The sequence below is a fragment of the Schistocerca americana genome, chromosome 5, assembly GCF_021461395.2.
Source record: "Schistocerca americana isolate TAMUIC-IGC-003095 chromosome 5, iqSchAmer2.1, whole genome shotgun sequence".
In the NCBI taxonomy this organism is placed as follows: Eukaryota; Metazoa; Arthropoda; class Insecta; order Orthoptera; family Acrididae; genus Schistocerca; species Schistocerca americana.
This window is the reverse complement of record NC_060123.1, coordinates 246095636-246122981: the sequence shown is the minus strand read 5'-3', so window position 1 is coordinate 246122981 and position 27346 is coordinate 246095636. Positions and strand designations below refer to the sequence as shown.

The 27346-nt window shown below is 41.6% G+C and overlaps 1 protein-coding gene across 3 annotated transcripts in view; it reads right to left on the bottom strand.

Annotated features, from left to right (window-relative positions):
* Positions 1–605: 605 nt before the first annotated feature.
* Positions 606–27346, bottom strand: part of LOC124616046 (aryl hydrocarbon receptor nuclear translocator homolog) — a 525437-nt gene continuing 498696 nt past the window's right edge. For 2 of the 3 annotated variants that reach the window (XM_047144275.1, XM_047144273.1), the window contains 3 exons: positions 16080–16246; positions 10969–11313; positions 606–4199 (listed from right to left, as the gene is read on the bottom strand). In XM_047144275.1, coding sequence (XP_047000231.1) covers positions 3973–4199; positions 10969–11313; positions 16080–16246 — 739 coding nt within the window. In that variant the 3' untranslated portion in view covers positions 606–3972. The remainder of the gene's footprint in view (positions 4200–10968; positions 11314–16079; positions 16247–27346) is intronic. The other variant, XM_047144274.1, reaches the window with a different exon arrangement.

Sequence of the window (27346 nt, the reverse complement as noted above, 5' to 3'; positions counted from 1 at the left end):
CCGTTTTTAATGGTATTCATTCAGAAATATTAAACTCAATTTTTTTTCAAGGGGATGTTCACCCCTTAATAATCGTATGGACAAAAGTATAAAAAATTTGTGTGTCTTATTTTGTCCTATTCTACAACATATTCAAAGCCGATCAAATCCATGTAGGTTTACTTGTAAAAACAGTTCAATGCACATTTTTAAGTGCTTTATAATGAGAGCTTAATCAGTTGCAATGGAAAATCACTGAGATGTGTGTCGTTATCATAAAGAATAACAAACAAATATCTGCGTACATTTCATACTAAAAAAACCTGATAACAATAACTATAGTGTTTGGACTTCAGAGACAAAAGTGTGACATAAAAAACCCTAATCGTAGCGGCAACTCTTCTTCAATAACAAAATATAATTTACCAGAAATGTTGGATAAAAATATCTTTAATTTGACATAGTAAATGCCTAACAATGTACAAAATAATTACAGAAGATGACACATTCTGGAAGGCTTCAGAAGTAAGAAAAAATTAAATAAAACTGTATATTTAAAGAAAATGTTTTTCTTCTCAAATAATTATTCAGCATCATTTACACATAACTTCAAACAAAATACAAAATTCACTCTGATTCAAGCAACAGCTTGAACAAATAAGTCATTTTACTGACAGTTTTCCACTTTACATAAAATAATTTCCCAACAAAAGATGTTGCACTTTACATTATGTACAATACAGGGTAGTTTTCTGACATTGCAATACAAAAATAATACGAATTCCAATACAATTATTTCCAATTTATATCTTTGTACATAGAAAGTGAAATAAATTAACACTTCTACAATACTTGGATGAAAGAGTAGATTTATCCATCTTCTGAAAAAGTAAATGTTTCAAAGAAGCATGACGAGTGCCAAACACTGACTAATTTTTTTTTCCACTCCACTACAACTGTACAGCTCGCACCTCATGCCTTGCAATGAAATGACAAAACTTGGTACAAAAGTGCAATAGGTAAAATAGTCGACAATATTCACATTATTTTGAATAATCTCTGTACTTGTTACATATAGCTGAAAAGATAGGAAACCAAAGAACAATAAAAGCAACTGAGGAATATGCCTCAAAATTTACTGAATGTTTTCTTTAACAACTCTGCTCACAAGGAAAACAAGTAATACTTCTGCCTGTGGCAAATTCAAAACTTTCCACAATCTCTGACAATTGTACATTTATTTAATTAAGTAGATTCCAAAATAAAATGTATTATTTTGAATTCTCTTCCCATTTAATGATATGTGTTCAAGGTACCACAACAGTTTGATATCAAATGGATCATCTAGTGCCAAAGTGCCTAAGACTGGTGAAACAAATTCTCAACAATAACATTTCAGTGACGCATCCACAAAGTTGTAGATTTTAATTTCTAATATTCATACTGAATTTCTCAACATAGATAGTAAATGACCTAAAAAGTAAAATAATGGAAATTTCAGCCTAAGTTAAATAATGGAAATTTCAGCCTATGGAGCAGCCAGTTGCAAATGGAAAGGACGGAATGGGATGCGTATGGTATTGCGTTGTCATTTCAGACACTGTAAGATACAGTAATGTAGATACTAGGCAGTGCACTGTTGCACAGTGACATCATATTTATGGAATATTCTGTCATGCTTGGAGAAACATAAATTAAGCTCTCCAACTGAACACGCCTGGAAGGCCACACAGTACCAGCTGACAGCTGTGTCATCGTCAGCTGACAGGTGTCACTGAATGTGGATATGGAAGGGCCTGTGATCAGCACACTGCTTTCCCAGCTGTGGTCAGTTTTTGTGACCAGAGCTGCTGTTTCTCAACAAGTAGCTCCTCAACTCAAGGGCTGAGTGCATCCCGCTTGCCAACAGCAATCAGTAGAACCGAACAATCACCCATCCAAGAACTAGCCAAGCTCGACAGTGCTTAATTTTGGTGATCTGATGGGAACCGTGTTACCACTGTGGCAAGAGCGTTGGCAGAGGAACGTATTTAAAACTGAAATGTGAAGTATTAATACTCCAATACTTTACGTATCAGTTTTTAATAAGTGACTTTATATTATTTTGTCACAGTACTGTATGCTACAAAGAGCAGCTGGTGAGCCAAAGTTGTAGTGGGAAACTGAAGAAACAAGATGTTCACAAATCAAATATAGCTTCTAACCAAAGAAAAAAATTTCAAATAACAATTTGGTCCATGGAATCCACAAACATCTGGTAACTAATGACTGACAACTCTCTTATTTAGAAAGATCTACTTAAAGGATTACAGTTCTGGTATGGTTGTTTGAAGTATGATACCAACCATTTACGCCAATGAAAGTGGGTGTGCAGGAAATGCAGGGGATTATAGTTACACACACACACATTAGAATTACTCATGGATTTATCAGCACTGTATTATGATAAATTTTTCTCTCTTTGGGCAAAAGTGACGCAAATAAACAAAAACTGCACAAAAATAAAGGCTGTTATGACCTTCTAGGTGCAACAGCATTAATATAAAATAGTAATAACATGAAAAGTCCAAAATAAACCCATACATTGTTCTTTTTTTCAGAAGTTTTTCTGATAAAATAACATACTTTGAGAGAAATCAAACATTATGAACTCAATGTGACATGTCAATACATTTGTCATTATGTTCAACAAAGATATAAATTAACTATGAGTATCACATTTAACTATCACTTATCTGTCACACCAAATAGTAAATTTAAAAAAAAGAGAAATGATACCTGCAAGTATTTAGTATGGCAGGTATGATGACTACAGGAACATAGTGAAATTTTATTGTCACTGATAGAAGTTTGAATCACACTTTATTCAAATAGTCATTTTAGTTTCCAAATTGCCTATGGATATAGTGTGTTTGTAAATTGTTTGTCATGCATGGATGGATAAAGGAAAAATTTTGAATTACTTTACTGTGTTTTACAGAGGCACCAAACTTATTTCCCAACAGTACTGTTCTTATTTTCCATTTGCAGAGAACGCTCTTTCAATATAAAGGAATTCTAATGATAACAAGTAAAACCTCATCTAGGTGAAATCATAATCAACAAATGGAACACACTGGGCACAGAAGGATCTGATTTGTGCCTTCCTTTTTAAAATCTGTGACTCCACTATGATTGGTAATCTGTGATTCTTATAATGGATTCTGTCATTTGCTGCTGTTATTGCACTAATTGGCACTAGATACAGTTACGTGATTAAGTAATGCCAGGCACACGGCAGATGTTACACGGTCAGTGCACAACTACCTCTCCTTATGTGTGCACTTGTAGGTATTTTACACTGATACTCCTGTTTTGTAGCTTATCTTCAAATAAGACTAATAAATACATATTAACGATTGCAAGGTGACACAAAAATTTTAAGCACTTACTGATACAAGACATGGCACAGATAGTCCTGCTTCATCCTCAATGCAGGAAATAACTTCTTTTCTTTCACTTCACAGAAGGATAACATTACAGAACACAAACAACACAAACTCACATTTATGAAAAATTTTGATCACATTTGCATAAAACAGTTAACTTCATTAACAATGCCAAAAGCAACTTACAAAATCTGGAGAAGCAATGTTTTTGTTTCTCTCACACACATTCACACATACTTTTCACAGCACAATAACCTGTTTAACAGGTCTTCGTTGCAGTATTGCACATTAATGAATTATGGTTCACAGACAGACCTCTGTTTTGAGGATTTTCCCAGATATCTAACAATCAGAATTTCACAACTTAACGCACTTTATTAAAACACAGAATCCTGGGGTCCCGACGTGGAAACTGTCGTAATCGTGCTCAGGTCAAGTCACATCATTCGCACAGGCACACACTGGGAAAACAGCCAGCAAACAGGGTCAGGAATGGCATCGTGTTTCGCTCATAAATCATAAATGTAAATGCAAAAAATGACTTTAGCTGACACTTGAGAGGCACTCATTCAAAATTGGTGCTAAACATGTTGAGGTCCTCAAAAGAGGAAGCTGCACCCTGATCGAGCATCTGCAGCATGTCATTGAGCTCATGACCGCTGTGTGTGTGGCCCCCGGGCCCGGCGCCGCCTGCTGAGCTGCCGGGAGCTCCAGGGCCACCAGAGCCAGGGCCTTGACCGGGGTCGGGGCCCTGACCACCACTAGGCTGTTGTGGTTGCCATCCCCACATACCTGAAAATGAAACACACACATATACATATATACTGAAATTTAATTCCAATAAATAACTAATTGTATGACAAGTGTATGTTACTGTAGAAAACGTGGAATTGTAGTACTACAATTAAAATATGCATTAATGAACATGCTATTAAAAAATTTCTCTTTAAATGAAGATTTTCATCGGTTCCAGTGAATCTGTCATGAGAATAAAGTTACTGAAACTCATCTTTAAACAACTTTGTTTATGAGAAAGTTCACTTTTGTGGAATTAATACGACAAAATTAAAAATAGTTTTGGTGTATTTTTAAGATCTGTTCCATTTACTTTCAAACAGGTAAAATTAGATTGTTAGTAGATCAAACTGCAGTAATTAGTTATCCGTTCTTTTGGCCGATAGTTCAATCATAGTTTCTTGATTGTTAATTTAAAGCTTCCTTTTAGCAAGTTCACTGATAATCATGAAAATGGGAGCAGTAAGAAGAAAGAGTTTTCTTATTACTGACAGATGGACCACATACTAAAAGGTAGACTAATTTCTCCAGAACTTTATATGTTTCTTCTACTAAATACCCAAGTTACCCGCAACCTCTGGAACTGAACATAATTCACTCTGTGAAAGCAAAGTACAGAATGGTCGTTATGCAGAGGTCCACAAAATTTCTGGAGGAAAAGGAAGTAGTGAAAATGACATTTTATAGACTATTTCGTAACAAGAATGTAATGTCACCACATATGTTTTAGCTAGGACTTAGTTTTATACGAAGACAGCATCCTGTCTTCCGGATCCTAGATGTATATACTTAATTAAGCTGTGTGAAATGCTTTCAAAGGAATGTGCTGAAATAGATAATAGTGATTGTGGAAATGCTTTGCCAATACCAACCACCTACTAAAGGACTTAATACTCGCAGGAGCTATTTTTCCTCCTCCCATGCAAATGAGTGAGTTCTTGGTCAGCATCAATCAGCTGGAGCAACAAATCCTTTTAGCAATTCACAATGGAAGATGGAAGCAAACTAATATTCTCAATTTTTAAAAAATATGGAAGACTGATTATTTTTCATTAGCTACTCTAGCAATCGTGTTCATCATACGCCATTACGGAATAACGCAGTTTTTGAATGAAACAATTCCTTCTTCTAGATGACTGCTTTAAATCAAGACACCATTTAATGATTACATATGTTCCATGAAAAATGTGTGTTGCCAACACCACATTAGTACATACTGAGGATAAGTTATCTTTATACTAAGCTTTATACGGGGGACACCACCTTGATGAAGCACTGTCCGTGCGGGTGGAGAGGCTTGCGTATTCGTGGGAAGCTGAGGGCTGTGCCGAAGGTAGAGGACCTACTGCCACAAAGGCCTCAGCCGATGGATCAGACTATGAGTGTCCCACGTCGTCCCATCTTCCCTATCCCCTCCTACACCTACCCTATTCCGTGACCCAACCCAAGGTGTGATGCGATCCAAGCTGAGGGGTGCGTGGCACATGGGAAGATGTGTCGCAAACGGAGCCTCAGGGATACCAGGCGACCTCCCAGAGTAATTAGCCTTACACCACGCGGGGTATTCGTGGTGTGGACCTTCTAGATCCTCAAATCTTGTGGGACCAACATGGACACTGTTGTGGGTTGACAGGAGAGCCAACACCGTATTATTAGAGGAAGCCGAAAGGCACGCGTTTTAGCTCACGCAGGCTGGTGTGCGGTCTGGAACAGGACAAGGAAATTAGACTTTAGAAAAACGGACGTAGCTGGTGGAATACTTAACTTTAATCCATTAATGATGAGCGTCGCTCTTGACGGTACATGTTTTACAGTATCAATAGTAACTGGTAATGGCACCTTGCTAGGTCGTAGCAAATGATGTAGCTGAAGGCTATGCTAACTATCGTCTCGGCAAATGAGAGCATATTTTGTCAGTGAACCATCGCTACCAAAGTCAGTTGTACAACTGGGGCGAGTGCTAGGAAGTCTCTCTAGACCTGCCGTGTGGCGGCGCTCGGTCTGCAATCACTGATAGTGGCGACACGCGGGTCCGACGTATACTAACGGACCGCGGCCGATTTAAAGGCTACCACCTAGCAAGTGTGGTGTCTGGCGGTGACACCACAGACATGACTACAGAAAAAGAAACTGAGAGGCAAATTGAGACCTCAGATACCCAAACATCGGTGACTGAACCAATGGAAGGCATTTCCACTAATGAATCAGGGTCTAGACCTGAGCCAGAAGTGTGAACTGTAACCGAGAAGCTAGACCAGATTAAGATCAAAGGCTTGTCTGGGCCCAAAGGAGGAAGCTACTCAGGGAACAGAGGAAAAAGGAAGGAAAAGACTGGCTTCCTAAACACAAGTGGAGAGAAGTAAAGGGACTAGAACCCAAGACCCCCAGGAAAAAACTGTCTCAGATTGAAGGGGACACGCAGACCCCCACAACGTCAAAGACAGGTAGTAAGTGGATAATCAAAGACTCCCTCCTACTTGGATAAGCGAGTCCACAAAAAACCGAGGCAAGAAATAGGGAAACAGACCTACAGTACTGCAGTATCGGGTTTTAGTGTGGCAGTAATCCAGGAAGGTCATCCACTGGTGGCCATCACCTCGCAGCAGGAGGAATTAGTACAGATGGCCCTCTTTGAAAAGATTGGTGGTGTGGTGGTGGGGGGGCAGGGGCGGGGGGGGACACGCTGGCCCAGGTCCCAACTTCAGGATGTTCTATCTAGAAGGTGGTGTACTCATTTTTGTCTGAGAGGGAGTGCACACAGTAGAATGGCTCAAGGAAAAGGTGCCCAAGATACCCCTGTGGGAAGATGCGAAGCTGCTAGTCAAGACTGCAGCAGAGCTTCTTAAGACCGCAAAGATATCATTATGGGTACCCAAGATCCTTAAGGAAGTCTCTCCCAAGACTCTGTTTGGGAAAATAGCGGCCCAGAACCCAAAGGTCCCGACAAAAGATTGGAGACTGATTAACCAGAAGGTTGTTCCGGAAGGACGAACCCTAGTGGTGGAGGTTGGCGAGATCCACGAGGTACATTAAGGAAGGAGGATGGGGAATATACAAAGACAGCACATGAGACGCTGGAATTGCTCCTCAAAACTCACTTTCCTCAATATGCTCTGGGCGGATAACACAGACCAGTACGTGACCCCATAGAGACAACGGTTCTCAGGCACTCGAAGAGAGGACTGGGAATCGGTCAAGCACTGTGTGAACTTCAACAAAATCCAGTGGGGGGTGGAAACATTCCAACCGTCCAAGTCACCTGGCCCAGATGGAATTTTTCCAGCTCTCCTGCAACAGGCTGGACGAAAGCTTATAAGAGTCCTACGCAGGCTATTCAGGGTTAGCTTCAGTAGGAATCATTCCCAATGTTTGGAGGCTCTGAGGACTAAGGGACTTAGCTTCTGAGGTCATCAGCCCCTTCCATGCCCGAGGCAGGATTCGAACCTGCAACCAAAGCGGTCAGGCAGTTCCAGACTGAAGCGTCTAGAACCGCTTGGCCACCCCGGCCGGCAATGTTTGGAAGGCAGTGAAGGTTGTCTTCATTCCAAAGCTAGGGAGAATTGATCATACCAAGGCCAAGGATATGAGACTAATCAGTCCGTCCTCCTTCATTCTCAAAACATTGGAAAAACTGGTTAATGTGTATGTTGGGGAGAGGAGGCTAAGTAGGGTCCCTCTACACCTGAACCAACACGCATACCAACCAGGTAAATCATGTGAGACAGCTCTCCACTAACTCGTTGGGAAGGTGGAAAAAGCACTTCACTTCCAAGAAATAGCCCTCTGCATCTTCCTGGATATCGAGGGGGCCTTTAGTAACACGACCTTCGATTCCATGGTAAGGGCAGCAGAGGTGCATGACCTGGGGACCACTATATGTAGGTGGACCAGAGCCATGCTTAGTGGAAGGAAGGTAGAGGCTACCCTGATGAATGAAAAGATGGTAATTAAGATCACTAGAGGCTGCCCACAAGCAGGAGTTTTGTCTGCTCTATTGTGGAATCTAGTGGTGAACGAACTCATTGAGGAACTAAATTCCGGACAATGCTTCTGCCAAGGATACGCAGATGACTTTGTCATAGTAACACTTGGAAAATTCACTGACACAGTCAGGAATATGGCACAAGGAGGGTTGGACATTGTGCAAAAATGGTGCATTAAACAGGATCTGAGAGTTAATCCTAAGAAGACTGTTGTGGTGCCATTTACGAAGAGACGTATTCAGCATGCAAGTTGGAATTTAAAGCTCTTCGATGAAACTCTACCTGTGAAGGGGACAGTGAAATATTTAGGGGTAACCTTGGATGAGAAGCTAACTTGGACCCCTCATATTAAGAGTATCTGCTCCAAGGCAAAAAGTACTTTAGTGAGTACTAGGAGAGCTTGTGGCAAAAACTGGGGCCTAAGCTCCAGGGGTATGCACTGGATATACACCACAGTGGTTAGACCTAGGATTTCCTACGGGGTCGTAGTGTGGTGGAAGAAGGTAGAACAGCGGGTTGCTGCTAAAGAGCTTGCTAAGGTGTAGAGATTGGCCTGCTTAGCCATAACGGGTGGAATTAGCAGCACACCAACCGCTGGAATGGAAGCCACGAAGCCATGCTGGATATGCCTCCACTTCATCTTTGGGTTAAGATGGAGACAGCAGCTGGGGCATACGGACTTAAAACTGGCCAAAACTGGGTCTCATTCAGATATCCAGAATCACACACTAACATAGTGAGTGAGGTAAATATAGGTACGGCTGGGGAAATGCCTGCCGACTATATAGTAACTCCCAACTGCTTCGACAAGTCTTACAACATAATAATTGGAAGTAGGGAGCAGTGGGAGAAAACAGTTTGACACTGTACGGGGGACATCATTTGATTCACCGATGGGTCAAAAACAGATTAAGGCGTTGGGGCAGGGTTGTACGGGGTTCAGCCAAAACTGGAGAGCAGCATCTCTGTAGGCAAACTGGCCTCTGTATTCCAAGCCGAAATTACTGCAATCAGGGCATGTGTGAAGGAGAATACGAGTAGGTGCTACAATGACCGTAGCATCTACATCTATTCAGACAACCAGGCAGCCCTGAAATCATTGGCAGCTCCTGCAACAAGATCTAAGATTGTTGCAGATTGCCACAGGGCTCTGGTGGAGCTAGGGCTAAGCAATAGGGTGTACCTAGTGTGGGTCCCTGGCGACTCAGGGATCTGTGGCAATGAACAAGCCGATAGATAGGCTAGGATGGGGGCAACAACTCCATTTATTGGACCGGAACCTGTCTTAGAACTACAGAACTGGCTTAGGAAACAGCACGTAGGATATTGGACCAAGGTCCATAAACAAAAACATGGTAAGGTAATGATGCCCAAGCCATCTTTTAAAAGAACTGTAATCCTGGGACTGAACACAAAAGAGATCAAACTCATGACTGGACCGATGACCGGCCATGAGAACTTCAAAAAACACCTACACACAATGGGTATAATGGAAGAGGACCCTAAATGTAGGATCTGTGATGAGGGTGAAGAAACTGCATCACACCTAATCTTCAAATGCATGGCATTGGAGAGTAAAAGATACAGAATCTTTGGGACAACTAGACCTGAAGAAATTGTGTCTAACAAAAAACTGGTAGAGGGGCTCCTTGCACTATTTAAGGGCACTGGTTGGGTTTACTAGATATACAGGGAGCGATACCACACAATAAACCTAGTTTCGGTGCGGGCAGTGGTGGGTCAGACTTAAGCTGTTTTAGCTCTCCTGTTAAAATCAATCAATTAATCAATCAAGCTGTATTTTAAATTTTAGCAAATGATTAACTTGTCAGGCACAAGTACTTACAAGGCTTAAAAATAAAATAAAATACTGAATCTACATCACTCTGGAAGTGTACTTTAGCCAAACCATGATTTAAAGAAACAAACAATGGAAAGTTTACATTGAAATATCAACAATATTATGAAAAGGACAGACTGTTGCTCACTGTGGTAACGAGCAAATTGCAGCTGTCAAGCAGCTTCCGCGCCAGCCGCCAGGGGTGCTGTGTTTTCTAATAAGTTTTCATGTCTCAGTGCATTGTTTATTCCCTGCTGTGAATTTTTGTGTGTCTCGTATTTCTGTGTCATGTTCTGACTTGATTCTGTCACTCCACGTTAGACTGGTAATCACTTACTGACTTCCTCCCAAGTATTTGTACATTCCAGAATGATTTACCTGTGCAATAGTTTACCTTAAGAGTTCACATTCCAATAAATATTTGATGATCAGTAATAATTTCTGTGCTCTCTGTTCACCCTGTTTGTTAAATACAGTTGCCGCAATAAAGTATTTTGTTCCCGTAAACCTTGTCATAGTGTGTTCACATTGTGCAACGGTCAGACAGTCCAAATTGAGCTGTACTCAACAGGACCAAGCCTGATAAAGCACTGTAAAATTCAAATTAACCTTTGGGTTGAGGACAATGTTACCCTCTTCACTTCCCTATATCCTACCCCTCCAACCATCCACCACAGCAATGTGCAACTAACACAACGTATCTGGGTCAGGAGTCCCAGCACAAGTATTCTTCTTCTTCTTCCTTTTTTACTGCTGCTCCTGCTCTCTTACACACGTACTCCACTAGCTCTGTCACACAGTTATATTGACAATTTGTGCACAGTCACCCAAGATACCTTCTTCTCCTGAAGAGGAACACCTAATGAAGGGATCTGACTAAATTTCTACTGAATTGCTGTGTGTATGAAGTACTGCTGCTTTGTCTCTGACAAACGTGACTCACCTGCCGCAGATGACGTTGGAGCATGGTAGGCTGCAGCCCTTGCTTGGCCAGGTGCTAGCTGAGTATACGTAGGTGCTGTTGGAGCTGTTGGACCACCAGGAGACCGTGACGGACTCAACTGGCCATACTGATAACCTTCAGCTTGCTGTCTGAGGCTCCATGCTGCAGAAGGTGCAGGAGCAGCTGCAGGTGCAGGGGCAGGACTAGCAGCTGCAGGTTTACCGACACGGCCAACACTTGCCACAGGGGAAGCATACCCAGCAGGTGAATGTGAATGTGAGGTATCATATCCTCCATAAGCACTACTCGGTCGCTGCTGCTGTTGCTGTTGTGGGCTTGGACCTACTGAATATAATATTTTTCATGTGAACTTGTGCTTAGAAAGAAACAACAGATATTACTGAAACAAATTACATGAAAACTCTTTCAAAGTTAATAATCCATAAATTGCTAACTCTCTGGTTTAGATTTCTATTCATCGAATATTGTCAGTCCTTGTTACATAATGTCTCAATTCAATCACTTCAATTGGAGATTAAAAGAGCTCCTGCCTATTAATTCCTCTGTGACACTATGATAATAAACTGTAAGTTTATGATATTCACACGACATGGTAACATAACTTCCTTTATAAATATCATATGCAGAAGTATTATTCCAGTGGTACATATCTTGGATCTTTAGAAGTTTAGTACTGCACTGAAGTTTTGGTACCATGACCACTTGTAATTTATAGCTTCTTATAATTGTGTGTGATAAAACTTTTCATGGAAAGTGGAATTTTTAAAGATGGCTAAACACTAACAGCAGTAAATGAATGTTTCCTTCCAGGGCTCATTAGACGAAGTAAATTAAAACAAATTTCATTTCCTTCAATTTATTGAAAAACTTCACCATTTTACTTTAACTTTTAAATACAATATTGTATGAACCGAGACTAATGTATGTGATCTGCAACTAATTAATAGAAACAAAGTATGTGCCACTTCGTGCAATGCATTTCGTTCCTTATATGCAATGATCAACTAGAACATCATGACACATATTTACAAAGGAAATATTAAACCTTCTTTTATTAATCAAGTATCACAATAAGTGGCTAAGGGGAATCTATTGGGATGAGATATACACCACTAAAAAGAAGCATATGTTAGAAATTACACTCATACTTACAAAACATACACACTACTAGTCACTACAATTTTTGTTCCTAGTGTTGTATTTATGAATGCTACAGTTATTTTCAAACTGTTCTCGATTCTTTACAGCATGCAGCCCTTTAAAGTCACAGGAAAGTTATACATCAGTAAAAAGAGACTACTTGCTGACTAGCAGACAAGCAGAGGTGGGACACACAATGCCAGGATTGCAGTCTGGCAAGTGAAACGGGGTAGGGGTTGTGTCAGGTGGAGTAAGCAGAATAAAGAGGCAGGAAGCAGGAGGTGGAGTTCATGGCAGAAAGCTAGCAACTCTGAGGGAGACAGCAAGTGTACAGGATAGGAATGCGGATGGAACAGGTGGCAGGTACATGGGCCAGGCATGTGGTTGGTTGGTTGTTTTTTGGGGAAGGAGACCAGACAGCGTGGTCATCGGTCTCATCGGATTAGGGAAGGATGGAGAAGGAAGTCGGCCGTGCCCTTTCAGAGGAACCATCCCGGCAGGCATGTGGCACATGGCCACCGGAGCCTGTCAGTCCATTTGATGCACAATGTAGATTATGTAGGGTGTAGATTGGGAAGGAGTAACAGGACAGAGGAATGGAACACTACTCGACAGAGGGTATGGAGCTAGTGAGTTAGTGGAAATTGTGGGCAGGATGATTACGGGAGTGAATGACGTGTTGCGAGGATAATTCCTATCCTAGCTGAGACAATCTACCGTATTTACTCGAATCTAAGCCACACTTTTCTCCGGTTTTTTGTAATCCAAAAAACCGCCTGCAGCTTAGAATCGAGTGCAAAGTAAGCAGAAGTTCTGAAAAATGTTGGTAGGTGCCGCTACAACTAACTTCTGCCGTCGAATATATGTAGTGCTACACAGGCATGCTTTGCAGGCACAAAGATGAATACTGGCGCCAAAACCTCTGCGTGCGTAAATAAATTAAAAGAAAAGGTAGAAGAATGTAAAACATTTTGCCATGTATTTGATTTGATTTATTATTGGTCCTGTAGATCATACAATTTGTACAGCAAAGCACATCATGACATAGGACAAGTTGTTGCATTGGCAGAAGAGCCAACACTGTGTTACTAATGGAGGCCGAAATGCACACGTTTTAGCTCACGCAGGTTGGTGTGAGGAGGGAAGAACTATACTGACGTGAGGTATGATTCACAATATTATCAGTTCAGAATACATTCTTGAAGAATATGGCACCTTGCTAGGTCGTAGCAAATGACGTAGCTGAAGGCAATGCTAAATTGTCGTCTCTGCAAATGAGAGCGTATGTAGTCAGTGAACCATCGCTAGCAAAGTCGGCTGTACAACTGGAGTGAGTGCTACAGAGTCTCTCTAGACTACGCCTGCGGCGCTCGGTCTGCAATGACTGATAGTGGCGACACGCGGGTCCGACGTATACTAACGGACCACGGCCGATTTAAAGGCTACCACCTAGCAAGTGTGGTGTCTGGTGGTGACACCACACAAGTCAATTTGAAAAATTATGTTAAGATGGTATATGACGAGAGAAGACAATAGTGGTACATAACTCACATAGCATAATACATATATTCTTTTGTGTTTGCTGCTATGTCATATAAATCCTGCCTGCCTAATAAACTACGAAACTAGAGTGAGACGACAGCAAACGCGGAAGAATATACACATCATGTCATGTTTATATTTATATTATTCTTGTGCTGAATAGTGATAAAGTCAGAAATGAAGCATGGCAACTGACTAGATTTTTAAATCTAAGATGACTCTAATTTCTGTGCAGAATGTATTGTACTAAAGAGGCGTCTGCAAAGACTTTCAAACGGAGAAAATTTTTCACTAAACTCTCGTTCAGAACATCGTCTATCATACGCAGTCTATTATTTGGTTCTTGTTGATCATTATCAAAGAAAGCAACAGTGTAAGTAACAACAAATAGCAGTCTCATGCCATTGTTTCGCTTATGAGACAATTCCTCTCCTTTTTTTATTGTAAGCTGCGGTATTGCGCACAAAAGCAAGCCATGCCACAAGCGGTGACAGGTCGTAAGCACTCATTATCAGAATGCGACAAACAATGCATGACACAGTAAAATAATGCATTTTCAGCTTAGAGTGACATAAACACCTATAACAAAGAGAACGGCACTTATCAGAGCAAAGCAAAATAAGCAATCGATTCAAACCAGACGAAGCACGTGAAAAAGGAAGGGTACCCGTATAAATACAGACGGAGCGCCTGACACATAGCAATGGCTACTTGGTAAAGCTTAACTGTTAAGCTTACGACTCGAACCAAACTACTGTAGCTGTATCTTCATCCATTCGACGTAAATTGTGTCTCATGTTACAATGGTGCAACTTTGTTTCAATTTGGAGGTGCGGTCTAAAACTTTTCTCAGCCCTTGAATTTCGAGTCTCAAATTTCAGGTGCAGCTTAGATTCGGGAAATTTTTTTTTCCTTGATTTCGAGTCTCATTTTTCAGGTGCGGCTTAGATTCGAGTAAATACGGTAGTGCTGGAGGGAAGCACTCATATGGCACAGGTTGTGAAGCAGCCATTGAAATCCAGCATGTTGTTCTCAGCAGCATCTTGTGCCACTTGGAAGTCAACTCTTTTCTTGTCCATAGTTTGGTAGTGGCCAATCATTATGGTGCACAACTGGTTCGTGGTCATACCTACATAAAACGTTTGTAGAAATCGCAGCAGAGGTGGTATATTACATGACTGCTTTCACAGGTGGCCCCTCCTCTGATATGATAGGATAAGCCTTTGACAGGACTGGAGTACAATGTGCTGGTTTGGTGAATTGGACAGGTCTTGTAAATGCGTCTTCCATGGGGATATGACCACTGAGGAAGAGCATGAGGGTGGAAAAGAATGCTATGTAGGTTGAGTAGCCATTGGAATACTGTTTTAGGAGTGGTGGGAACTATCATGGGAACTCTCTAATTTCCAGGCATGATGAATGATAATCAAAGTCCTGGCAAAAAGCATGGTTTAGCTGCTCCATAACCGATTGATATCGGGTGATGAGTGGGGCATTTCTTTGCACCCAAGTCTTGGGGGTAATGGGAGGGTTAGAGGTGTGTGAGACAATGGTGCAGGAATCTGTTTGTGGACTAGATTTGGGAGTAGTGCTGTCTGTGAAGGCCTTTGTCAGACCTTCGGCATACTGGCCAAGCGGATTCTTGTCACTGCAGATATGGTGTCCATGGGTGGCCAGGCTGTATGGGAGCGATTTTTTGGTGTGGAAGGGGTGATAGCTGTTAAAATGAAGGTACTGTTGGTGGTTACTGGACTTAATACGGATAAAGAGACAGATGGAGCCACCAGAGAAGTGGAGGTCAACTTCCAACAAAGTGGCGCATTGGGTTGGACAGGACCAGGTGAAGTGGATGGGACAGAAGGCACAGAGATTGTGGAGGAATGAGGACATGGTGTCTTGGCCCTGGGTACACATTATGAAGATATCATCAATGAATCTGAACCACAGAAGTGGTTTGGAGTTTGATGGGACCTGATATATTTGTCTTTAGTATCACATGATGTGCCTTCCATGTGAATTAGGCACAGACACGTGTTCTGGCTGATCAGTGCATTTTTGGATCCCTTATCTAAAAGATAACTGGTGCAGAACACCAATAACACTGCACGTTTCTAAGAGCGGAATTTAATGTCAGGGTTCTGCAGCTTTTCACAACAGTAAATCAATGAATTGTTACTTTGATATCTGCTAGGAAAGTCACTAAAATGTTACTTATTTTTTACTGGACATTATTTTCCAGTGTTTTATAAATTTTTCATTCTTTACTACCAGCTCTTCCTCTTTTGGCTATGAAATAAAATCTTCCTGTATGTGGCCCGTATCTCATTGCAGTGACTATAAAGGCATTTTCCCTCCAAATCATTTTGTAGCATTGAATGCACTTCATTACATCTATTCCCAATACTTACCCTGGATATGAGGTGCTGTTGTCATCATATGTGGATAAACCTGATCTGCAGCACGATGAGCACGCTGCAAACTGTAATCAAGCCCAGGGCCTGGACCTGCAGACTGGTAACTGGTGACCTGATCAGTAGGGTCTCCGGCTGTGTTATCAGCCTGCCCATGTAGTGACCTGCACAGAGAGCAAATGCCCAATCATGTCTGTGTTCCACAATATCAGCCTAGATGTTACTGGGAGGAAAAAATGAAGCCAGTATGATGAATTCTGAAACCGGTCATGATTTATCTGACGTGAAGTTTATTATTACGTAGTTTTATCACTATGCATTTCAAACCTCAGCTCATAATCAAGCAAACATTAAAAATACATATTATATCATTGTAATACATTTAATACGACATTTTGCTGGTTGTTACTGATGTTGTACTCCTGGTAACTGTGGTACTTTTTTGTCAAAAAATGAAGAATTGCAGTAGAGCATCGATTATCCAAACTAAATAAGGGACATAGGTGTTCAGAAAAATAGTTTATTTGGATAATCAAACTGTACACTTACATTTATCAATAAAAAATACATATATTTACAACATGGATCTCTTTTATTATTACAAAGTGTACAATAGGAGTGTATGGACTACAGCCTAGTAAACAAAATATGTAATGTATTTGCATTTTCCATGTTCAGTACAGACAGGGTAATTCCGTGATGATATTACAAACTTTTGGAATACGAAAGAGAGTAAATGTATCAATCTGAGGTAAAGAAACCTGGTCCAGATGTGACCAAGTTGAAAGTTATAAGTGGAAATCATTCTGTTATCTCTAACAGGCGACCTCTTTTACTACAAGCTCTTTACTTACCATATCCAAAACGTGGTAAGTATGGACCATGGGCTCTTAAGTGCATACTTTCAAGAGCTATGAGCACCTGCTTATCTTTGCTATTATGAAAGACATCTCTTCTACTGAAAAAGTCCTCATAGCTCTAAACACATGCATTTTACAGCCCATGTTTACAAGACTTTTTTTCTTGTTTTGATCCATACTACCTTCTCCCAGGATATGAAAAGCAAAGAGCTGGCACTAAAGAAGTATCAGAACAAGTTTCGCTTGTAATTTTCAACTCATTGTTTCCGGACCAAGCTCCCTTACCTCAAGTTGATACATTTATCCTTATCCATCATCACAGAAAATTTGTATTATCAACATGGAATCACTCTGCATGTACAGGATTAACACTTATAAAATCCTTAACTGAATTCTTTCTAAGCAAGCTTACCCACTTACGAGCCACTAAGTCGCACACTTTCTTCAGGATAGATATCTGAATCTGGTCAATTTCTTCTTGGGCTTCAAACCATTACAAGCCAGTATCTAAACATGTAAATGCTTCAAAAGCAGCTGGTATGTTTTGATCTTCATTTTCTGGACCACTAGTTGATGAGGTACTTTACCAGTGACAAGATTTACAAATTCAATATACTACATTTTTTGATGCCTTGGAAGTACGAGGTGCATTCAAGTTCTAAGGCCTCCAATTTTTTTTCTCCGGACTGGAAAGAGATAGAAACATGTGCATTGTTTTAAAATAAGGCCGCGTTCATTGTCAATACGTCCCAGAGATGACAGCACCTTACGGCAGATGGAATTTTACCGCCAGCGGCGAGAATGAGAACTGTTTTAAATACTTAAAATGGCGACGCTTTCCTTACTTGAACAGCGTGCAATCATTCGTTTTCTGAATTTGCGTGGTGTGAAACCAATTGAAATTCATCGACAGTTGAAGGAGACATGTGGTGATGGAGTTATGGATGTGTCGAAAGTGCGTTCGTGGGTGCGACAGTTTAATGAAGGCAGATCATCGTGTGACAACAAACTGAAACAACCTCGGGCTCGCACAAGCCGGTCTGACGACATGATCGAGAAAGTGGAGAGAATTGTTTTGGGGGATCGCCGAATGACTGTTGAACAGATCGCCTCCAGAGTTGGCATTTCTGTGGGTTCTGTGCATACAATCCTGCATGACGACCTGAAAATGCGAAAAGTGTCATCCAGGTGGGTGCCACGAATGCTGACGGACGACCACATGGCTGCCCGTGTGGCATGTTGCCAAGCAATGTTGATGCGCAACGACAGCATGAATGGGACTTTCTTTTCGTCGGTTGTGACAATGGATGAGACGTGGATGCCATTTTTCAATCCAGAAACAAAGCACCAGTCAGCTCAATGGAAGCACACAGATTCACCTCCACCAAAAAAATTTCGGGTAACCGCCAGTGCTGAAAAAATGATGGTGTCCATGCTCTGGGACAGCGAGGGTGTAATCCTTACCCATTGCGTTCCAAAGGGCACTACGGTAACAGGTGCATCCTACGAAAATGTTTTGAAGAACAAATTCCTTCCTGCACTGCAACAAAAACGTCCGGGAAGGGCTGCGCGTGTGCTGTTTCACCAAGACAACGCACCCACACATCGAGCTAACGTTACGCAACAGTTTCTTCGTGATAACAACTTTGAAGTGATTCCTCATGCTCCCTACTCACCTGACCTGGCTCCTAGTGACTTTTGGCTTTTTCCAACAATGAAAGACACTCTCCATGGCCGCACATTCACCAGCCGTGCTGCTATTGCCTCAGCGATTTTCCAGTGGTCAAAACAGACTCCTAAAGAAGCCTTCGCCGCTGCCATGGAATCATGGCGTCAGCATTGTGAAAAATGTGTACGTCTGCAGGGCGATTACGTCAAGAAGTAACGCCAGTTTCATCGATTTCGGGTGAGTAGTTAATTAGAAAAAAAATCGGAGGCCTTAGAACTTGAATGCACCTCATAAATCATAGACACTCGTTCATTTTTTAATATCTTATTCATCACTTCCATGGCAATTGAGTTCTCTAAGTATCTTGAGCGTTCTGGACATAACATTCTGTTCATCACTTTCAATCAGACTTTGAGAACTTTCTGCTGTACCCAAAATTTTATTGCACATTTGTTTCAAATTCTGATCCTTTACACCATCCCATGCTGCTCCTATCATGTAGGACGCATGTTTCAAATGAATATTTTTATGATTTACTGCCAGACTTTCTTCTCCCTCCTCTTTTCATTCTAACAATAACTTACATAACAATTCTCTTAAGTAATATAGTTTGAAACGCTCTAATACACCTTGCTCCATGGGCTGTAATAAGCCAGGAAACAAAACCCTGCAGGAGGAAACAAAAACTTGAAGTACGAGTCAATTTACAGGGAAGCAAGAAGTCCAAAACCACTAGATATGTGCAAGGGGGTGAGCACAACACATGGAAGCTGTGGGCAGCTGACGACTGAGCACATGGAGACAGCACACAGGATGAGGTGCAAGGCGAAGTCCACAAGGGGTTGAACTCGGCAGTAGAACTGCTCTGCCTGGCTTACTGTCACACGCTGGTAAAACATTTCCATCAGCGGGCCTGCCCCTGCAATATGTCACATGCGTCGCCTCACAGTCGTTTTCTGCACTAGTCCGCTGCAGTACACACACCAGCTCATCTGTCTAAATTGTGATGTCTGTTGGCAGGGATACTAAATCCCCCAACCCCTGAAAAGTCACATAGAGCCAATTTGGGCTTGGGCCGTGACATTGGCAACAGAACCAGAGAGGGTGTCGGAGACTCAGGCAGTGGACCGACCACCAAAGTAGGCAACACAGATGCTGCTGGCTCCACCAGAAGGATGGAAGTGGACCATTATCAGACACAATGGTCCTGGGGAATCCCTTGATGGCAAAAATGACCAACAACACATGAAGAGTGACAGTCAATGGCGTGCAAGACAGTCTAGCATCCTACACTAAATTTAACAAGACATCACTCATCAACAAACACATGCAGCCCAAAAATGGACCCATGCAACCGACATGCATCTTGTTCCAAGGGAGCTCTGCGACCTGCCAACGGGAAAAGTGGTACAGTGATGCAGCCTGGTTCTGTGCACAGGTCCCGCAAGCACACAGCAGATGTTCGACATCGCGATCAACCACCAACCTGTAGATGTGACGTCACACCAATGCCTCCATACAAGTCATATCCCAATGTGACACATGCAGCAGCTGGAGTATGAAGGGACACAACAATGGGGGAGAGGGGAAAGGGGGGGGGGGGGGTGGACCAGCTAACAGGGCTGCATAAAAACCATACACCATGCCGGATCAACACCCCAGGAAATGCGGTCCAGCCAGCCCATCTGGACAGCCGAAATGATTTTACGGAAAAGTAGCTCAGCAGCCATAGCGCTCATGACCTCTTACACTTTCTATGGAAAATCCGACAAGATCTGCTGCAAGGTTATCATCCAACAGAAACACAAGAGCCTTCAGCCGATTGAACTCCAGATTGAGCCCCACCAGCAGTCGCAATAGCAGATCAACATTTGCATGCTGAACACTGAGGCAGGAATGAATGACATAGCAACAATTACTGAGCAAGAGGATCCACCTCTGCAATCGGTGGACAGTCCTATCTGGTATCTTGGAATGAGTGCCAAACAAGGAAACCAGTGGCTTGTGGATGGTGTTAAGGAGGAAACCCTGTCACACACAAGGAAACATGAAACTTTTTAATTCCGAAAACAATAGCCAGAAACTTCTTTCTTCACCTGTGAACAATTACATTGTGCCATGGAAAGTGTCTTTGACAGGTAAGCAATGGTCTGCTTGGTGTAATTTGGGTTAAAGATGGGACTGAACCACATCAATGCCATACTGGGACATGTCACACTGGGATTAAAGGTTTCCCAATGTAAAAGAAGCCAAAAAGGGATAAGAGCACAACTACTGCTTAGAGCACTGAAACCCTGTTGACAATCTTCAGACTAAACAAGATTAATGCCATTTTGGCAAAGACATTTAAGGGAATGGCAGATGTGTGTGGCCTGGGGAACGAACTTAGCATAATATGAAAGCTTGCCCAAAAAAGACTTTAGCTCATTCAGGTTCTTAGATGTCGGCAAGTTGAAGATGACCTAGATGTTATCATCCATAGGGTGAAGCCATCTTTACTAAGCGTAAGTCCCAACAGACGGCACTCTCTAGGAGAAAAACTGCACCTTCTCAGCTCAGTGTGTGGCTACAAAATTTTGAACAATAACAAGGCGGTTTTATGAACTGGATCAACAACACACATTACCTGGCAATGCAGCAAGAGCCCCCTTTCCATAGATTAATCAAAACCGGCAAACAGAGTCAGTGGTAGCAGGGAAGAAAACTTCACAGCAGGATATTCTCCAGAAGACATTGGAAAACTCTCTGTAGATTTCAAAAATGGTATTCTGATGTAGAGCCCGCGGCCCAGATGTCACCAAGGTAGTTTACACAACAGGGTATGTCATGATCAAAAGCTCCAAATATCACTGATAAATTTCTGGCACAGAAGAGTTTCCAACAGGCAAGCAATTGAACTGGTTAAGCCCAAAGGGGGTTCTGTCAATAAACTCTAAGAAGCTACGACCAACGGCAACTGCAGGTACGCATCACGCAAGTCAATGCGTGAAAGATACTGGACCCTCCAGTGCTGTTGGGCTTCTGAAACATCAACAGAGGGGTGGGCCACTGATTCGATGAAATAAGAGAAATGAAGCTCTGAGTCTAAATCTTGAAAAGGGACCGAATGAGACACTAAATGAACTTTGTCAACTGTCTGGAAGCAAAAAACAAGAAAAAGCGGCTAACCTAAAAATATTTTGCAGCAATGGGAATCAACCACTAACAATGTAAGTTGCTGTTCCACTTTTTTATACCATGCAGAGACAGAAAGGAATACGCTGTTTATGGTATGATACAACTCATAGTAGCAGCTGCTGCAATGCCGGGCAGCCCAAGAGTCTGTACATATCTAATTGCCACTCCCATGTTTACTTGAAATTCAGCCAGTCACCCATCCACTACCAGCATCAGCAAAATATGCTAGGGCAACAGATGCAGGCCGTCAGAGAAAATCCCAGATTTCAGTGAAAATGCAGGGACATCCAATGACCAATCAGCAACTCACTGACTGTCACGAACAGTTGCTACATGGCCTACCTGACAGCATTTACATTATGTTAATACTTGTTCCACAGATCATGAATAAGACATTTCATAATGATGTGGAACATATATTATTATTATCATTATTATTTAGCATCACTCCTGCATATCTAAAAATTCATCTACTGAGTAGGAGGATAGGTCATTCAGAAATTCTTTTAATTTCTTTTTAGATGCTGGTTGGCTATGTGTCACACTTTTACTGCTATTTGGCAAATGACCAATGATTTCTGTGGCAGCATAATTAACCCTTTTCTCTGCCAAGGTCAGATTTAACCCAGAATAGTGAAAATCATCCATTCTTCTAGTGCTGTAGCTATGCACTTTGCTATTATTTTTTAATTTGGATGGATAATGAAAAACAAATTTCATAAATGAATATCTATACTACAAAGGTACTGTAACTATCCCGAGTTCCTTAAATAAATGTCTGTTAGGCTATTATTCTGATTACGTGCATTTGTGCAATGAATACTTTTTCCTTTAATGATGAATTACCCCACAATATAAGGCTATATGAAAGCAATGAATGAAAACACACACAGAAGGCAAATTTACTGATACATTAATCACTAAAATTTCCAATAACCCTGTTAGTATAAGCAGCTGAACCTAACCATTTCCGAAGATCATCAGGGTGTTTCTTCCAATTCAATTTCTCTTCAATGCACACACCCAGAAATTTTGAATGTTATGTCTTAGTAATAGACTTATGCTAAAAGTCTATATTTATCAATAGTGTTATGCCATTTACTGTACATAACTGTATATACTGTGTTTTCTCAAAAGTTTTGTGAGAATCCATTTGCAGAGAACCATTTAATAATTTTCTGAAAAACATTATTTATAATTTCTTCAGCTAATTCTTGTTTGTTGGGTGTGATTATTATACGTGTATCATCAGCAAAAATAAGTAGCTTTGTATCTTCATAAATATAGAGTGGCAAGTCATTAATATATGTTAAGAACAACAAGGGATCCAAGACTGAACTCTGTGGGGACATCAGGCTTGATACCTCCCCAGTTAGAGGACTCTGCTCTGCATACCCCATACGTGAGCTCCGAGATCAGGCAATCTAATTGAACATGCACCAAAAGACAATCAGGGCAGCACTGCTAGCTCACCCAATGAGTGGAAGGAGAGTGAAGTTGAGGAACTGAAAAATGCCATGGGCAGGAATTATAATGCTGTGAATGATGCAAACACACCGAGCTCGACAGGGGCGAAGAAGGGCAGCACTGTGACAACATAACACCAGAATCATCAACGGCGTCAACACAATGACTTGCTGGGAGAGTAGGCTACCTGGGAAACCCAATGGGGCACTGGGGGCTGTTGACTGTGTACATCTAAGTGTGTCACATGAAAACTGTTGAATGTTCAGCAATCTGGGCAACATCAACTAAAGTAGAGTGGGATAATGCCACTGGCCCAGTCTGGTACTCAGGATCAATCATGCCCAGTTTGATACTGAGGATCAATCATGTCCCAAATCAGTTAGTCTGCATATGAAGTACCATACTCAAAATGACACTGGCATGAGACCCCACAAATCGGCAATCAAGGCCACACATGACTGCCTGAAGTGCTGGTTAAACTGGAACCATGTTGCCACTGCATGGATTTGGCTTCTAAAATACTATGTAAGCAACCTGCAACATTCACCAAATGGGAGTTTTGGCAGCTCAGTGTGTGGCTTCAAAATTCTCGACAATAACAAGGCAGTTTTATCAACTGGATCAACACTGGATCAACAATACGTCTTACTTGGCAATGCACAAAGAACCCCCCTTTCCAGAGACTCACCCAAACCGCCAAAGAGAGTTAGCAGCGTGGAAGAAAACTACACAACAGGCACCTCGCTTGCTACCTGTGTGGCAAGCCTGGATATAGGGAGGAGGAGGAGGGATTGGGGGGGGGGGGTAGTGTGGCAAACCAGGGTATCTGCTTCGAGTGGCAATTTCAGGGGTGCCAAATTCACATTCTCAAAGAAAAAAACCTTGTTTCACAAAGTACCTAGCATCCAGGTACGTGATGTCTGTGCTATGGGAATTGTCATCCCTGTTGCATCTACAAATAAAAAGCTTTCCCACAGCCAAAAGGGGACAGGGCTATATTGAACTAAGCCGAATAAACCTGAACGGGAGAATGCCAGTCGGTTTGTTTATGTGGTTGATTTGGTCTGCAAATGTTAAGAGTTATTACTATTATTAGTGACATCCATAGACCCAGACTACTACAACAGAAATTAATGACTAACAGGAATAACAGGTAATTACATATTATGAAATTCTGACAGAAAATTTTTGCCAGATTGCTACACTACTAAGGGCCAGTTGCATACTCCTCAGTCAGCAGATGCAGAGAGTGGAAAACACGTTGTACTAACATGTAGTAATGCCTAACCAGGGAATAAACGTGGCATAACTAAACCGGTGATTTAGTGAAGTTAACCAGAGAATACGTTTTGACAACAGCAAGAACAGTTACAGTATTAGTGACGACAAGATGGTTTGTTAGAATGAGGAAGGAGAAGAAATGGGGACATCATACCAAATTATGTGAGACAATATAATGATTCCAAATTTATATGAAAATTATGTACTACTACTACTACTACTTTTCGATCTCGTGCTTTATAAACTGGAGCATATGAGTTAAATGTGAAAGTATTTCCTAACATAAGACTTTTTGCTAGTAGTAGGCCCAATAGCATTTGATATTGGTATTTCATGTTATTTATGTAAGTGACATAAATGAAAATGACCATTTGTGACAAAACAGTTTTGCTTGTTTTGTGTGTTTTATCTACCAGACAGTAATGAAACAGACGTAATCAAATCGAGAAACCACACCACTCTTGGGTACTATTTGTATTAACAGCTTTTTCGGTATTAGATGACATTTTGATTTTTCATGTAGCAAAACGTTTGACGAATTTTGATGAGGTAATAGATTCTTTCGCAGAAAGGAAAGCACGCAGTGTAAAGCTGTAATAAGATTAGAGAGAAAGAAATGCTGGGACCTAAGGATTGAAGAAATGTGTACTGTCTTGCTTGTCCCTTGTCTTTACTGCTTTTATGTTTCCTACATTTAATTGTATGTCACACAAAAGAGAAAGTTATTAGCTAATACGCAAGAAAGAGAGAGAAATTTTCTGGTCACAAATAATCCCATCCAGTAGCAATTATGAGCTTGTTTTAAGGGGGGGCAGGATGTCAAACTGGCCAACTGGGAGCAGGGGAGGACCACAGGACATTTTCATTTCCACTGTCCTGAATACAGGCTTGATGGCTTCCATTAAAAAACATATATGTTTGAATTTCACAGAGCAAAGTACAGTGAGGTGTGATAGAAGAATGGTGTGTAAAGAGGCACACTACACTTTGGTACACTTAAGACCAAATAACATGCCTTACACTCCCTCGAACATTTATCTTTTATACATCAAACTCTTCAGAAAGAGGTGCGCTACAAAATGAACATATTTTTGAAAAATCGTTTTTTTTTTTTTTAAAAAAAAAACGTCCTACCTCAAATGTTCAAGGGGGAGCGGGGTGCGGGGCCACTATCAAATTTTTGCCCTAGTCATAGATCCGGGGTCGCTATGTGGCATGTTGTTGTTGTTGTTGTGGTCTTCAGTCCTAAGACTAGTTTGATGCAGCTCTCCACGCTACTCTATCCTGCGCAAGCTGCTTCATCTCCCAGTACACACTGCAGCCTACATCCTTCTGAATCTGCCTAGTGTATTCATCTCTTGATCTCCCTCTACGATTTTTACCCTCCACGCTGCCCTCCAATATTAAATTGGCAATCCCTTGATGCCTCAGAACATGTCCTACCAACCGATCCTTTCTTCTAGTCAAGTTGTGCCACAAACTCCTCTTCTCCCCAATTCTATTCAATACCTCCTCATTAGTTATGTGATCTACCCATCTAATCTTCAGCATTCTTCTGTAGCACCACATTTTTAAAGCTTCTATTCTCTTCTTGTCCAAACTATTTATCGTCCATGTTTCACTTCCATACATGGCTACACTTCATACAAATACTTTCAGAAATGTCTTCCTGACACTTAAATCTATACTCGATGTTAACATATTTCTCTTCTTCAGAAACGCTTTCCTTGCCATTGCCAGTCTACATTTTATATCCTCTCTACTTTGACCATCATCAGTTATTTTGCTCCCCAAATAGCAAAACTCCTTTACTACTTTAAGCGTCTCATTTCCTAATCTAATTCCCTCAGCATCACCTGACTTAATTTGACTACATTCCATTTTCCTCGTTTTGCTTTTGTTGATGTTCATCTTATACCCTCCTTTCAAGACACTGTCCATTCCGTTCAACTGCTCTTCCAAGTCCTTTGCTGTGTCTGACAGAATTGCAATGTCATCGGCAAACCTTAAAGTTTTTATTTCTTCTCCGTGGATTTTAATACCTACTCTGAATTTTTCTTTTGTTTCCTTTATTGCTTGCTCAATATACAGATTGAATAACATCGGGGAGAGGCTACAACCCTGTCTCGCTCCCTTCCCAACCACTGCTTCCCTTTCATGTCCCTCGACTCTTACAACTGCCATCTGGTTGGGCACGAAGCAATTCTGCAGCTGGTTAAGCAGCATCTGCATCTGCTCATGCTGCTGCTGCTCCTTCTATATGTGCAACTGTTCCCGCCAACACAGCACAGTAGAAATGATGGGCCCATCGTAGCCCAGAGAGAGAGAGAGAGAGAGAAAGAGAGAGAGAGAGAGAGAGAGAGAGGGAGGGAGCGAAGTGTCACACATGTAAGAACGTCCCTCATTCCATTCAGTACCTGCACAGCCAAACAATGCTGCTACCAACACTGTCAGCACAAGGTATTGTGCGGACCAACGGTGGCTCAACAACAAGTTGGACAGCAGACCTACAGTGGAGGCAACAAAAACTTGCAGCTCAAGTCAAGCTATGGGGAGGCAGAAAGTCTGAAACTGCAAAGAGACATGCCCAGGAATGAACAAGACACATGACAGGCATGGGCAGCTGACAACTGAACACACACAAACAGCATATGGCACAACGTGCAAGTTGAGGTCTGCAGTGGTTGAACTCAGCATTAGAACTGCCCCCTCCCGAGTTAACTATTCATCTACATCTACCCGATTACTCTGCTATTCACAATAAAGTGCCTGGCAGAGAGTTCAATGAACCACCTTCAAGCTGTCAATTG